Below are 16,690 nucleotides of genomic sequence, written 5' to 3'. Positions count from 1 at the left end.
TACACAGTACTCCAGATGTGGTCTCATCAAGGCCCTGTATAGCTGTAGAAAAACATCCCTACTTTTGTAATCAGTTCCCGTAATTTCTTCCCAGAATTTCTCCTGTAGTTGCCGAAGGGTGAAGATCGTGTCACAGGTGCCTCTGCCTTACCATTCTGTTGAATAGAACTTTTGCTAAAATCTTCCCAGTTGTCACAAACAGTGAGATTCCTCTATGGCTGTCATACATACAGATGGCTGTCCTTCTCCCTTGTACAAGTGAACAATTGTGACATCCTTAAACTCCAGAGGAAATGGTTTGTTGTTCCCTCATTTTGCGATATAATTGTGAGTTTGAGGACTGGCTGACAAACTTACCAACCTCACACAGGATGGGTAAATTCAGTATAGGTTCAGTTTATTTGAAGTTGTAGTACAGGATTGCTCACCAGACAGATTTACTATAAAGATTCATCAGCTATTGTTAACAAGCAAGTACAGCTGTAAACATATCCTACAACCAAACAGAAATCTCCTCTGAAAATATCTGCTGGTCACATGGTTTACATCCTGGCTACTTACTCATTAGCATATTCTCTCTTAGAGAAATATCACAATATCCCTTTTCTTTTCCCCAAGATAACATCTCATACATTGAGTGAAAATACATATACATTAGGGTACTTGTGAAAACTATTTATAGAAAAAATAAATCTCTGCTCAAGAATTTAAGGACTTAAAAATGTAAGTCTATCTAATGTATGGATTGTTTAACAATCCCCTTGGATCTCATAATGATGTATGCTTCCCAAGATCTAGACTTATTACTTGGCTGCTCTTGACTTTGTAGGTGTGTTGGTGTCTTGTGCATTGTCAGAGTGCTGATTGTTTTCATGGTGCTCTTCCACAGTTTCACTCTCCAAGTCCATCTTTAGATGTGTTCCAGACACAGTTGAACTGCTAGGTGTTATAGAGTTGTACAATTCCCTCAGAGGGTTTCTGTTCCTTCTTAATGCTACTCCATTCAGTGTCGTGACTTCATAGGATCTAGACTCACTGCACACTTTGGATACTTCTGCAGATCACCAAGTTCCCTGGGCAGGATGTATGACTTGCACCTTTTGTCCTACATACAGACTAGGCAGTTCCACACCTACACGTCGGTTGTACACAGTCTTCCTTCTCCCTTGTTTAGAGAAGTTTCTCCTGTATCCCTGAGAAGCAGGACAGGTGATGGCTTGGCAAGGTTGTCCTAATCTGCCTTCCGAACATGATTGCTGCTGGTGACAGTAAGCCCATGTCTAAAGGTGTTGCTCCTAAATATAACATGGTTATATGGAGATCTTTATGTTTAATGATATAACAGCGTGAAGCGTTCGCTCAGCGAGACCATTAGATCTGGGATAGTGTGGCGAGGTTGTCACATGGTTTATATCCTTTTATGCACACGTGTCCCTAAAAGGTCTGCCAGTATATTGAGGCTCGTTGTCTGATATGATCCCTTCAGGAGAAATTTGAACTCATTGTGTCTGCATTGTGGATGCACTGGAGATATCCTTCGATTGTCTGATGATTGGAAACTTGGAAAAGTGGTCAGAGACTTGGAAAAAGTCATCACCATGGATAGTGAATACAACTGTTGTGATTTTAGACCAAGGGGACGATGGAGCTTGGTGAAGGTGTAAAGGTTCTTTGTGTTGATGTGACTGGCGTCTCTGACATGCTTCACACATCCTCACTGTCTTCTTGATGTCTTTGTTGCTCCCTGCCCAAATCACAGTATATACCTTGCCAGGCACCTTGTTCGCTCTCTGCCCATATACTCCTGGTGTAACTGTGACAACCTGAAGAGCTTCAGGTACCAGCACCTGTTTTACCTTGAAAATCACACCGTGAAATACCTCGTTCATCTCGTACGGCCAAAAACATCAGTAGTGTCAGGAGCTTCTCATATCGTATCAGGCCAACCTTCTACATTGCTTGTCCATGATGCCTTCAGTTGTGGGTCATTAACTGTTTCCTCATGAAGTTGGCTGCATTTGTGTTGACCAAAACCCATCAGATTGACATTGAGTATATCTTCTACATCAATGTCCACATCATCTATTTGTGGCTCTAGTGAGATGTCTGCAGTTTTTTTTCCAGGTTGCATAACCTGCTCAGTGCATCTGAATGACTGTTTTGCTCCCAGGCCTGTAATGGACATCGAAGTCATAGACTGGTATTTTATCAGAAGCTGAATACTAGAGTGATCGATACCGAATAGCAGAGCGAGTGATACTGAAAACCAGAGCAAGTGATACCAAATACCAGAGTGAGCAATACTGAATACCAGAGCGAGTGGTACCGAATACCAGAGCGAGTGGTACCGAAGACCAGAGTGAGCGACACCAAATACCAGAGCGAGTGCCTCACACTCTATGATCAAATAATCGGATTGCACTTGTGATAGAATTTTGGAACTAAGTGCAATTGGTTTGCCATCTTGCATGATGAATGCTCCTAACCCCGAGATGTGTTGATCTCTAAGATCATCCCCTTTCTTGGATCATAGTATTGGAGAACATGTCTCTTCTGACAATGTCTGTTTAAGTGACACGAACACGAGCAGCTCTCTGTGATGATGTTCCACCAGCAAAGCAGGGTATCTTTGGTGCTAAGAAGTTGAAAAATCTGAGGAATCTCTGCAAGTCCTTTGTGTCCTGGAGAGGAGCCATGTGTCGTCCATCCTTGAATTTGCCTGGGTCAGGACGGATCCCGGAAGTTGAGAAGATAGAGCAGAGAAAGTGAATCTGACCTAAATTCACCTGGCATTTCTTACTGTTGAAGACAAGTTTTTTTATTTATTCATAGGATGTGAGCTTCGCTGGCTGGGCCAGCGTTTATTGCCCATCCCTAATTGCCCTTGAGAAGGTGGTGGTGATCTGCCTTCTTGAACCACTGCAGTCCATGTGGTGTAAGTACACCCACAGTGCTGTTAGGAAGAGAGTTCCACGATTTTGACCCATCAACAATGAAGGAACGATGATATATTTCCAAGTCAGGATGATGAGTGACTTGGAGGGGAACTTCCCAGTGGCGGTGTTCGCATCTATCTGCTGCCCTTGTCTTTTTAGGTGGTAGTGGTCATGGGTTTGAAAGGTGCTGTCGAAGGAACCTTGATGGATTCCTGCTGTACATCTTGTAGATGGTACACTGCTGCTACTGTGCGTCAGTGATGGAGGGAGTGAATGTTTGTGGATGTGGTGCCAATCAAGCGAGGTACTTTGTCCTGGATAGTGTCAAGCTTCTTCAGTGTTGTGGGAGCTGCACTCATCCAGGCAAGTTAGGAGTATTCTATCACACTCCTGCCTTGTGCCTTGTAGATGGTGGACAGGTTTCAGGGAGTCAGGAGGTGAGTTACTTATCACAGGCTTCCCAGCCTCTGGCCTGCTCTTGTGGCCACAGTATTTATGTGGCTAGTCCAGCTCAGTTTCTGGTCAATGGTAATCCCACAGGATGTTGATAGTGTGCGATTCATTGAATGTCAAGGGGCGATAGTTGGATCTCTCTTGTTGGAGGCAGTCATTGCCTGGCACTTGTGTGACGTGAATGTTACATGCCACTTGTCAGCCCAAGCCTGGATATTGTCCAGGTCTTGCTGCATTTGGACATGGACTGCTTCAGTATCTGAGGAGTTGCGAATGGTGCTGAACATTTTGCAATCATCAGTGAACATCCCCACTTCTCACCTTATTTTGGAAGGAAGGTCATTGATGAAGCAGCTGAAGATGGTTGGGCTGAGGACACTACCCTGAGGATCTCCTGCAGTGATGTCCTGGAGCTGAGATGACTGACCTCCAACAACCACAACCTGTGTGCTAGGTATGACTCCAACCAGCAGAGAGTTTTCCCCCTGATTCCCATTAACTCCAGTTTTGCTAGGGCTCCTTGATGCCACACTCGGTCAAATGTTGCCTTGATGTTAAGGGCAGTCACTCTCACCTCACCTCTGGAGTTCAGCTCTTTTGTCCATGTTTGAACCAAGGTCAGGAGCTGAGTAGCCCTGGCAGAACCCAATTTGAGCATCAGTGAGCAGGTTATTGCTAAGCAAGTGCTGCGTGATAGCACTGTTGATGACCCCTTCCATCACTTTATTGATGATCGAGAGTAGATTGATGGGGTGGTAATTGGCCAGGTTGGATTGGTCCTGCTTTTTGTGTCCAGGACATGTCTGGGCAATTTTCCACATTGCCGGGTAGATGCCAGTGTTGTAGCTGTACCAGAACAGCTTGGCTAGGGGTGCGGCAAGTTTTGGAGCACAAGTCTTCAGCACTATTGTCGGAATATTGTCAGGCCCCACCAGTGCCTTCAGCCATTTCTTGATATCACATGGAGTGAATCGAATTGGCTGAAGACTGGCATTTGTGATGCTGGGGACATCGGAGGAGGCCGAGATGGATCATCCACTTGGCACTTCTGGCTGAAGACTGTGGCAAATGCTTCAGCCTTATCTTTTGCACAGATGTGCTGGGCTCCTCCATCATTGAGGGTGGGGATATTTGTGGTGCCTGCTCCTCCAATGAGTTGTTTAATTGTCCACCACCATTCATGACTGGATGTGGCAGTACTGCAGAGCTTAGATCTGATCCGTTGGTTGTGGAATCGCTTAGCCCTGTCTATCACTTGCTGCTTATGCTGTTTGACACACAGGCAGTCCTGTTTTATAGCTTCACCAGGTTGACACTTCATTTTTAGATATGCCTGGTGCTGCTCCTGGTATGCCCTCCTGCACTCTTCATTGAACCAGGGTTGATCCCCTGGCTTGTTGGCAATGGTAGATTGGGGAATATGCCGGGCCATGAGGCTACAAATTGTGTTTGAGTACAATTCTGCTGCTGATGGCCCTCAGCGCCTCATGGATGGCCAGTCTTGATTTGCTGGATCTGTTCGAAATCTATCCCATTAACACAGTGGGTAGTGCCACACAACACCATGAAGGGTATCCTCAATGTGAAGGTGAGACTTTGTCTCTGCAACAACCATGCGGTGGTCACTCCTACTGATACCGTCATGGAGAGATACATCTATGGCAGGCAGGTTGGTGAGGATGAGGTCAAATATGCTTTTCCCTCTTGTTGGTCCCCCCACCACCTATGTTATTTAGGACTCAGCCAGCTGAGTCAGTAGTGATGCTAACAAGCCACTCTTGGTGATGGACATTGAAGTCCCCCACCCAGAGTACATTCTGCACCCTTGCCACCTACAGTGCTTCTACCAAGTGGTATTCAAAATGGAGGAGCACTGATTCATCAGCTGAGGAGGGTGGTCTGTGGTAATCAGCAGGAGGTTTCCTTGCCCAAGTTTGACCTGATGCCATGAGACTTCATGGGGTCTGGAACTGATGTTGAGGGCTCCCAGGGCAACTCCCTCCCAACTGTTTACCACTGTGCCGCCACCTCTGCTGGATCTGTCCTGCTGGTGGGACAGGACATACCTAGGCATGGTGATGTGAAGACTGGGACATTATCTGTAAAGGAGGTCAAACAGTTACAGGGATTACAAAATAAATGGGGATATACTAAGAGGGGTTGATGAAGAGAGATCTTAGTATACAAATACACAGGTCCCTGAAGGCAGCAGTTCAAGTAAACAAGGCATATGTTGTAAAGAAGGCATATGGAATGCCCTCCTTCACTGGCAGTGGTATAGAATATAAAAGTAAGGATACAATGTTGGAATTGTATAAAACACTGGTGAGGCCACAACTGGAGTATTGTGTGCAGTTCTGGTCACCACATTACAGGAAGGATGTAATAGCTCTGAAGAGAGTACAGAGGAGGTTTACAAGAATGTTACCAGGGTTAGAAAAGTGTAGCTATGAGGAGAGATTGGATAGGTTGGGGTTATTTTCCTTAGAACAAAGAAGGCTGAGAGGTGACTTGATTGAGGTGTACAAAATTATGAGGGGAATAGATAGAGAGGACAGGATAAAATTGTTTCCCTTGGTGGAGAATTCTAGAAACAAGGACATAGATTCAAGATAAGTGGCAGAAGGTGTAGGGGGGACATGAGGAAGAACTTTTTTGCGGAGGGTAGTGGGTGTCTGGAATTCGCTGCCCAAGTTGGTGGTAGAGGCAGAAATTCTAAACTCTTTTAAAAAGTACCTGGATCTGCATCTTAATTGCTGTAAACTGCAGGGCTCTGGGCCGGGTGCAGGAAGGTGGGATTAGAAAGGGCACCTGGGTGTCCTCGGGCTGGCATGGACAAGATAGGCTGAATAGTTTCCTTCTGTGCTGTAACTTTTCTATGGTTCTATGTTATGATTCTGTGAAAATTATGAGACAGTTCTCCCAGATGTCAGATGTTAGTAATGAGGACTTAGCCATGTCGACCCTGCAGTGATTGCTGTTGTCGTTTCCGGAGCCTCCGTCCATGCCAGGTAGTCCATCCAGTTTCATTCTTTTTTTGAGACTTTGTAGTGGTTTGATACAACTGAGTGGCTTGCTAGGCCATTTCAGAGGGCATTTAAGAGTCAACCACATTGCTCTGGATCTGGAGTCGCATGTAAGCCAGACCAGGTAAGGACAGCAGATTTCCTTCCCTAAAGGACATTAGTGAACCAGATGGGTTTTTACAACAATCGACAATGGTTTCATTATCATCATTAGGTTTTAATTCAAATTCCACCATCTGCCGTGGTCCCCAGATCATTACCCTGGGTGTCTGGATTACTAGTCCAGTGACAATACCACAATGCCGTCACCTCCCCTGGTTGAGAGTCCGATTTCAGCCATGTCCTTCTTTGGTTTTGCCCATCCTCCCAATATCATTGGCAATGCATATGCATCCAGGGATATTTTCTGTAATTCTGTCCATATGCCACTGGAAGAGACCCTGACTGATGGATAGATCCAAAAAGAATCTCTGGAAGCAATATATTCCCAATGGTGTCCTGAACGTTGGGAATTCCTGAAATCCTTCTGCCAAATGAGCTGACCAATATCAGTCTTTGTCGTCCAACTCGGAGAAAAACCTCACTCCTGTGAATTTGAGATTCAATTCCTCGAGATTAGAATCTTGTGTGCGTATCTCTTTAGAGCAAGATTTAGACGTAAGCATACCCGGATTGGGCCATCTCTTTGTCAGTACTCACATGATGGAACTCCAGCAGCTGCTGTGCTGAAGCCATTATACTCCATGTTATCCAGCTCCCTCTTTAGCTTCTCCTGTATGTGCACAGTCTCAGCGGGCGATTGGTGGGATTGCATCTTTTCTGACTCTAGTACAGCAGCACATCTGGAGTTCCCGATGGTGCTAAATCAGTCTGGGTACATATGTTGTTGGTCAGGGACTGACTCGATGCGACTGCTCTTGTCCTCTTCTGTTGCGGCTGGTACCTTGTTGGTCTCATGAGCGTTCACAGTGTTGAGTTCCGTACGGGTCAGTAACCCTGCTACTGCTGGTCCGCCCATGTCCTCCAGGTAGAATACTCCACGCAGACTTGCCTTAGCGGCATTTCTATGTCGATGTATCAATGCAACGAATGGCAACCCACTGTACACGGTTAGTTTGTCTCCTGTAGATTGTAACATTGATTTCCAATATTGCAGGTACATATCCCTCAGGATTCAGACTGGTAAGATATTCGCACTCGGCCCCGTGTTGACTTTGGCTGTCAGCGTGTTTGCTGCTTTGTTTTGGGTATATGATGTTGATATTAACACAGCCTCGAGCCCTTTGACCTCATCTGCATTGTGTCACATGACAATGTGGAAAGCCTATTTACTTTCCGGTCGAACAACATTCCGCTCTGCATCTTCACCCTGCTCTGTCTCGCCAATAATCTCATATATGTGCTTGTGTTTATGTGGGTCTCTCTTGTTGCGGCCAGTATGATGCACTTACTTTTATTTGGTTGTATCTTACTGTGACCTCAGGTGGCCCCTTTGGAAGCAGATTTCCTGCAGAGGCCAGTCCAATGTCTTCTTACAGAACATAGCTTACTAAGATCGTGGAACACAGGGCAGCTTCACGCTGGGTGCAGACCACACTTCCCACATTCAGCTCTAAGCTGTTGTCTAAAACTCACCTGTACACAAAGCTAATCCTCCAGCATGTTCCACAGCTGGGCAGGATACTCTGACCCTCCTCTGACTCAATGCAATCCTCGTTCCAATGACTACGTTTCTGTTCAACACTTGTTTGTCTGGTTCTGTGACGGATGAATCTAAAATGCTACTGCTCGCTTTTCTTTTCCTCTCCCTCTTGAGGGTGGGTGAGAAGGTAAATATTGAGGGAACGTGAGTATTAAGGGGAGATGAGTATTGAGGGTGGGTGAGTATTGAGGGCGGGTAAGTCTGTGAGTCTGTGAGTTTTGAGGATGGGTGGGTGTTGAGGGTGGGAGAGTCTGTGAAATTTGAGGGTGAGTGAGTCTGTGAGTGTTGAGGATGGGTGAGTATTGAGGCTGGGTGAATATTGAGGGTAGGTAAGTATTGAGGCTGGGTGAATATGTGAGTATAGAGGGTGGGTGAGTCTGTGAGTACTGACGGTGGGCGAGTCTGTGAGCATTGAGGCCGGGTGAGTAATGAGGGTGGGAGCATATGTGAGTATGTGAGTATTGAGGGTGGATGAATATTGAGGGAAGGTGAGTATGAGAGTATGGAGGGTGGGTGAGTATTGAGAGTGGATGAGTATTGAGGGTATGTGAGTTGGTGGGTATTGAGGGTGGATGAGTACTGAGGAGAGGTGAGTATGTGAGTATTGAGGGTGGGTGAGTATTGGGGTTGAATGAGTATTGAGGGTGGGTGAGTATTGAGGATAGGTGAGTATTGAGGGTGGATGAGTATTGGGGGAGGTTAGTATTGAGGGAAGGTGAGTATGCGAGTATTGAGAGTGGGTGAGTATGTGAGTCTTGAGGGTGGTTCAGTATTTTGAGTAGGTGAGTAAGTGAGTATTAAAGGTATGTGAGTATGGAGGGTGGGTGAGTACGGAGGGTGGGTGAGTATGGAGGGTGGGTGAGTATGTGAGAATTGAAGGTGGGTGAGTATTCAGGGTAGGTGAGTATGTGAGGTATTGAGGGTCTGTGAGTATTGTGGGTGGGTGAGTGCGTGAGTATTGAGGGTGAGTGAGTATTGGGGGTGGGTGAGTATTGGAAGTGGGTGAGTGGTGAGTATTAGGAGTGGGTGAGTGGTGAGTAGTGAGGGCGGATGAGTGGTGAATATTGAGGGTGGGTGAATATTGGGGGTGGGTGAGTATTGGGAATGGGTGAATATTGGGAGTGGGTGAGTATTGGGGTGGGTGATATTGGGGGTGGGTGAGTATTGGGAATGGGTGAATATTGGGAGTGGGTGAGTATTGGGGTGGGTGATATTGGGGGTGGGTGAGTATTGGGAGTGGGTGAGTATTGGGAGTGGGTGAGTGGTGAAAAATTGAGGGTGGGTGAGTGGTGAGTATTGAGGGTGGGTGAGTGTTGGGGGTGGCTGAGTGTTGGAGGTGGGTGAGTGTTGGAGGTGAGTGAGTATGTGAGTATTGAGGGTTGGTAAATATTGAGGGTGTATGAGTATTGAGGGTGGGTGAGTGGGTGAGTATTGAGGGTGGGTGAGTGGTGAGTATTGGGAGTGGGTGAGTGGTGGGTATTGAGGGTGGGTGAGTATTGCGTGGGTGAGTATTGGCAGTGAGTGAGTGGTGATTATTGGGAGTGGGTGAGTGATGGGTATTGAGGGTGGGTGAGTGGGTGAGTATTGAGGGTGGGTGACTATTGGGGGTGGGTGAGTATTGAGGGTGGGTGAGTGGTGAGTATTGAGGGTGGGTGAGTGGTGAGTATTGAGGGTGGGTGAAAATTGAGGGTGGGTGAATATTGGGGGTGGGTGAGTATTGGGAGTGGGTGAGCATTGGGAGTGGGTGAGTGGTGAGTATTGAGGGTGGGTGAGTGGTGAATATTGAGGGTGGGTGAATATTGGGGGTGGTGAGTATTGGGAGTGGGTGAGTATTGGGAGTGGGTGAGTGGTGAAAAATTGAGGGTGGGTGAGTGGTAAGTATTGAGGGTGGGTGAATATTGGGAGTGGGTGAGTTTTGGAAGTGGGTGAGTGTTGGGGGTGGGTGAGTGCTGGGAGTGGATGAGTATGTGAGTATTGAGGGTTGGTAAATATTGAGGGTGTGTCAGTATTGAGGGTGGGTGAGTGGGTGAGTATTGAGGGTGGGTGAGCATTGAGGGTGGGTGAGTATTGAGGGCAGGTGAGTATTGAGGGTCGGTGAGTATTGCGGTGGGTGAGTATTGGGAGTGGGTGAGTGGTGAGTATTGGGAGTGGGTGAGTGGTGGGTATTGAGGGTGGGTGAGTGGTAAATATTGAGGGTGGGCAAATATTGGGGGTGGATGAGTATTGGGGGTGGGTGAGTATTGGGGATGGGTGAGTATTGGGGGTGGGTGAGTATTGGGGGTGGGTGAGTATTGGGAGTGGGTGCGTATTGGGGATGGGTGAGTTTTGGGGGTGGGTTAGTATTGAGGGTGGGTGAGTATTGGGAGTGGGTGAGTGGTGAGTATTGGGAGTGGGTGATTGGTGGGTATTGGGGGTGGGTGAGTGGTGAGTATTGAGGGTGGGGGGGCGTGGGTGAGTATTGAGGGCAGGTGAGTATTAAGGATGGGTGAGTATTGAAGGTGAGTGGGTAAGTATTGAAGGTGGGTGGGTTAGTATTGAAGGTGGGTGGGTTAGTATTGAGAGTGGGTGAGTAACGAGGGTGGGTGAGTAATGAGGGTGGGTGTGTAACGAGGGTGGGTGAGTAATGAGGGTGGGTGTGTAACGAGGGTGGGTGAGTAACGAGGGTGGGTGAGTATTGAAGGTGGGTGAGTATTGAAGGTGGGTGGGTTAGTATTGAGGGTGGGTGAGTATCGAGGGTGGGTGAGTATTGAGGGTGGGTGAGTAATGAGGGTGGGTGAGTAAAGAAGGTGGGTGAGTATTAAGGGTGGGTGAGTAACAGCACTAGTCCAGTCGGTGTGTTTGAGCACTGTTATCTTTGAGATGACGTGTGTACATGGGAAATGAACAATAGAAAATGCTGGGTAATCTCTGGATGTCAGGCACTACAGACGTGGAGGGAGAGAGTCCTTTCATTTCAGGTCAATGGCCTTTTATCAAATAGGAATCATTTTATGGTTTTAACAGGTTTTAAGTAAGAACAGAGGTGAGGAATTGGAGGGAACAGGAAAAGAGAAGGCATTACTGTGTAACACCCAGTGACAGGCTAATGTGGCAAATAAAGAAAGGTGGGTGAAGAGGACATGGAAAGGGGAATAGCAGAATCAACGCCAACTGCTGCCATTGAATAGGAAAAGGCAAGAAAATGTTGCATTCAACATTGAAGATGTGACCTACCTGGGGAGCGGTAAAGCTGGTGGTTGCTGAAGGCTGTGCTTTATTGTAATGAACCGCAGTGCCAATGGGAATGCTAGTCGCTGCGGAGGATTCCAACCCGTGCAGTTGTTCAAGCTCCATGTGCCGGTACAGCTGCTGCAGCTGGGGGGGTTGAACACTCTGTAACTCTGTGAAGTGATGGTCGCCAAATGACTCAAAGTCACCATGGATGTGGTTGCTGGTGTAATCCCAGTAATGGTCGGCTGGTGGGAGCAAGGAAAGGAGAGGGAACTGGATTAAATATTGAGAACCCGAGTGGGGAGAGCTGTCAGAGGGAGAGATAGACAGAAAAAGGGAAAGAGAGACTTGGACTTGGAGAGCAGGAAGAGAAAGGGAATGATGGTATGGTTAGAGAGAGATGAGAGGGGCAGAGAGGGACAGAGAAAAAATACAGGAGGAAAGAGACAGTGAATAAGAGAGAGAGAGAAAGAGAGAGAGGTCAATTTAGAGCCTGGTGTCCCCTACATCCCACCCCACCACCCCAGCCTCACCACCCCACCCTCCCGCCATGCCCCACCTCGCCCTGCCTCACTGCCCCGGCCCACCTCACCCTGCCCTGCCTTACTTCCCCAGCCCCGCCTCACTTCGCCCTGCCTCACCGCCCCACCTCGCTGCCCCACCCTGCCTCTCCGCCCCGGCCCTCCCTCACCTTGCCCTGCCTCACCACCCCAGCCTGCCTCACCTTGCCTGCTCCGCCTTGCCGTGCCTCACCTCACTGCCCTGCCTCGTCCTGCCTCGCTGCCTCGCCCTGCCTCACCGCCCCGCCTCACCGACCCGCCTTGCCCTGCCTCACCACCTCGCCCTGCCTTACCAGCCCGCCCCACCTCGCCTCACCCCGCCTCGCCCTGTCTCACCACCCCGCCTCACCACCCCGCCTCGCCTCACCACCCCGCCTCGCCCTGACTCACCGCCTCACCTCACCACCCCGCCTCACCGCCCCACCTCACCCCCCCCGCGGCCTGCCTCACCGCCCCGCCTCGCCCTCTCTCACCGCCCCGCCTCGGCCTGTCTCACTGCCCCGCCTCACCACCCCGCCTCGCCTCACCACCCCGCCTCGCCCTGCCTTACCGCCCCGCCTCGCCCTGTCTCACCGCCTCGCCCTGTCTCACTGCCCCGCCTCACCGCCCCACCTCACCCCCCCCGCGGCCTGCCTCACCGCCCCGCCTCGCCCTCTCTCACCGCCCCACCTCGGCCTGTCTCACTGCCCCGCCTCACCACCCCGCCTCGCCTCACCACCCCACCTCGCCCTGCCTTACCGCCCCGCCTCACCGCCCCACCTCACCCCCCCGCGGCCTGCCTCACCGCCCCGCCTCGCCCTGTCTCACCGCCTCGCCCTGTCTCACTGCCCCGCCTCACCGCCCCACCTCACCCCCGCCTCACCACCCCGCCTCGCCCTGCCTTACCGCCCCGCCTCACCGCCCCACCTCACCCCCCACGGCCTGCCTCACCACCCCGCCTCGCCCTGCCTTACCGCCCCGCCTCACCGCCCCACCTCACTCTCCCTCGGCCTGCCTCACCACCCCGCCCTGCCTTACCGCCCCACCTCACCCCCCCCTCGGCCTGCCTCACTGCCCCGCCTCACCGACCCGCCTTGCCCTGCCTCACCACCTTGCCCTGCCTTACCGCCACCTCACCACCCCGCCTCGCCCTGCCTCACTGCCTTGCCCTGCCTCACTGCCCTGCCTTGCCCTGCCTCAACACCTCGCCCTGCCTCACCACCTTCCCCTGCATCACCGCCTCGTCTTGTCCTGTACTGTTGTCTTGCCAATATTCTTTTCCTGTCTTGTTATAGAAATATAAAAAGATTTACAGCACAGAAGGGAGTCCATTCAGCTCGTTATGTCTGTCCTGTACTGCAGATTAATCCCACGTTCCAGCTCTTTGGCTGTAGCTCTGTAATTTAAGGCTTACATATCTAGGAACTTTATACATGTTCCCAGGGTTTCTGCCTCTACCAGACTTTCAGACAGAGTTCCAGATCCCCACCAACCCCTGGTTAAAAAAAATTGCTCCACAATCCCCTCCAATCTTTCTACCAATTACTTTAAATCTCTGCCCCTGGTTTTTGACCTTTCTGCCAACACAATAAGGTTCTTTCGAACCATTCTATCTAGACCCTCATCATTTTATGCAACTGGATTAGATTTCCCAGCAGCCTCCTCTTTTACAAAGAAAACAACCCCTATGTAATCTGTCTCATGTCATCACATCCTCTCTAGAATGGGCTGATCATGAACTGTACGCTGCTGCATTAACCAGCTGATCCTGTGAACAGTCGCTCATTCCATGGTGTCTTTGTTCCTCTGCACCTCTCCGTATTCCACCATTTACTCTATATTCCTTTGCCCTCACCAAATGCATGACCTCAGACTTTCTGGTGACATTTCATTTGCTACTTTTCTGCCCACCTGACCAATCCTGCAGGCTACAACTTTCTTCCTCACTATAAACCACATGGCCAATTTTTGAAGCATCAGAAGGCTTTTTCATTATGGTCCCACCATGTAAGTCTAAATCATTCAAAAATCACCAAAAATGAGGGACCCACTAATGATCCCTGTGGAATCCCACAGGAAACAGCCTTCCAGTCACGAAAATACCCATTGATCATTACCCTGTCACTTGTGGTTCCAAAGTGTCACTTTCCCCATGACAACAATACACAGGATGGGACAGCAATACAGGATGGGACAGCAATATAGGGCAGGACAGCAATATAGAACAGGACAGCAATACACAGGATGGGCCGGCAATATAAGGCAGGACAGCAATACAGAACAGGACAGCAATACACAGGACGGGACAGCAATATAGGGCGGGACAGCAATACAAGGGTGCAGTCAAACCAGAAATAGAAGGTAGAAAATTAGTGAGTATGGAAGACTGAGGGAACAAAAGCTAGAAAGTAGGCATCAAAGGAATTGTTCAGTATTTAATGACATATACTTTAATGTGAGGAACCTAGTGATAAGGCAGATGAGGGTACATATAGACACATGGATGTATGATATCAAGTCAGAGGGTGGTGGGAATCTGGAACTCACTAACTGAAAGGATGGTAGAGGTAGAAACCCTCATAACGTTTAAGAAATATTTGGATGTGCACTTGCGATGTCATGGCCTAGTGCTGGGAAATGGGATTAGAATAGTTAGGTACTTGTTTGCCCAGCCCAGACTCAATGGGCCGAAGGGCCTTTTTCTGTGCTGTGGACCATTTTAACTCTATGACTCGATAATGTCACAGGACAGGACAACGACAAAATCCTGCATCGGTGTCCTGCCCTGTATTCGTGTCCTGCCCTGCATTGCTGTCCTGCCCTGCGTTGCTGTCCTGCCCTGTATTGTTGTCCTGCCGCGTGTTATTTTCCTGCCCTTTATTATTGTCCTGCCCTGCATTGCGATCAAGGTCTGCATTGCTGTCCCATTCTGCATTGCTGTCCCGCCCTGTATTGCTGTCTGGTCCTGCATTGCAGAACGGGGCAGCTATGCAGCACTGCACAGTAACGTAGGACAGGACAATAATACTGGACAGGAAAACAACACAGAGCAGGACAACAATATAGGATGGGACAGCAATGCAGGACAGAACAGCAATTCAGGTCAGGAGAATGATACAAGGATGGAGAACAACATAGGGCAGGACAATGATACAGGGCAGGACAACGATACAGGGCAGGGCAATGATACAGGGCAGGACAACGATACAGGGCAGGGCGATGATACAGGGCAGGACAACGTTACAGGGCAGGACAACGATACAGGGCAGGGCAATGACAAAGTCCTGCACTGCTGTCCTAACCTGTATTGCTGTCCTGCCCTACATTGCTGTACTGCCCTGTATTGTGGTCCTGCCCTGAATTGTGGTCCTGCCCTGTGTTGTTGTCCTGTCCTGCATTGCTGTCCCGTCCTGTATTGGTGTCCTGCCCTGTATTGGTGTCCAGCCCTGTGTCGCTGCCTTGCCCTGCGTTGTTGTCCCGTCCTGAGTAGCTGTCCTGTCCTTTATTGCTCTCCTGTCCTGAATTGCCATTCTGTCTTGTACTGCTGTCCTCCCCTGCCATGCTGACCTCCCTTGTGTTGCTGACCTGCCCTGTGTTGCAGTCCTGCTCTGAATTGCTGACCTCTCCTGCATTGCTGACCTCTCAAAGAACAAAGAAAAGAACAGCACAGGAACCAGCCCTTCGGCCCTCTAAGCCTGCGCTGATCATATTGCTTGTCAAACTAAAACATTTTGCACTTCCGGGGTCTGTATCCCTCTATTCCAATCCTATTCATGTATTTGTCAAGCTGCCTCTTAAACACCACTATCGTACCTGCTTTCACCACCTCCTCTGGCAGCGAATTCCAGACACTTACTACCCTCTGCGTAAAAAACTTGCCCCGCACATCTCCTCTAAAGTTTTCTCCTCTCACCTTAAATCTATGTCCCCTAGTAATTGACTCTTCCACCCTGGGAAAAAGCTTCTGACTATCTACTCTGTCCATGCCACTCATAATTTTGTAAACTTCTATCAAGTCGCCCCTTGATCTCCGTCACTCTAGTGAGAACAATCCGAGTTTCTCCAACCTCTCCTCATAGCTAATAACCTCCAGACTAGGCAGCATCCTGGTAAACCTCCTCTGCACCCCCTCCAATGCCTCCATATCCTTCTGGTAATGTGGCGACCAGAATTGCACTCAATGTTCCAAGTGTGGCCTAACCAAGGTTCTATACAGCTGCAGCATGACTTCCCAGCTTTTATACTCAGTACTTCTGCCGATGAACGCAAGCATACCATATGCCTTCCTGACTACCTTATCCACTTGTGTTGCCACTTTCAGTGACCTGTGGACCTGTACACCCAGATCCCTCTGCCCATCAATGCACTTAAGGGTTCTGCCATTTACTGTATAATTCCTACCTGTATTAGACCTTCCAAAATGCATTACCTCGCTTTTGTCCAGATTAAACTCCATTTGCCATTTTTCTGCCCAAGTCTCCAACCGATCTATATCCTGTTGTATCCTTTGACAATCCTCTTCACTATCTTCAACTCCTCCAACCTTAGTGTCGTCTGCAAACTTACTAATTAGCCCAGTTACATTTTCCTCCAAATCATTTACGTATACTACAAACAGCAAAGGTCCCAGCACTGATCCCTGCAGAACACCACTAGTCACAGCTCTCCATTCAGAAAAGCACCCTTCCACTGCTACCCTCTGTCTTCTCTGACCAAGCCAATTCTGTATCCATCTTGCCAGCTGTCCTCTGATCTGACTTTACCTTCTGTACCAGTTTGCCATGAGGGACCTTGTCAAAGGTCTTACTGAAATCCATGTAGATA

At 49.0% G+C, this 16,690-nt stretch overlaps 1 protein-coding gene across 2 annotated transcripts in view; it reads right to left on the bottom strand.

Moving 5' to 3' along the window:
- Positions 1-16,690, bottom strand: part of spi1b (Spi-1 proto-oncogene b) — a 212,111-nt gene that overhangs the window by 82,778 nt on the left and 112,643 nt on the right. For both annotated transcript variants that reach the window (XM_041197766.1, XM_041197767.1), the window contains exon 3: positions 11,331-11,572. In XM_041197766.1, coding sequence (XP_041053700.1) covers positions 11,331-11,572 — 242 coding nt within the window. The remainder of the gene's footprint in view (positions 1-11,330; positions 11,573-16,690) is intronic.

The sequence above is a fragment of the Carcharodon carcharias genome, chromosome 10 (assembly GCF_017639515.1).
Source record: "Carcharodon carcharias isolate sCarCar2 chromosome 10, sCarCar2.pri, whole genome shotgun sequence".
NCBI lineage: Eukaryota > Metazoa > Chordata > Chondrichthyes > Lamniformes > Lamnidae > Carcharodon > Carcharodon carcharias.
This window is presented reverse-complemented; position numbering and strand designations above follow the sequence as displayed.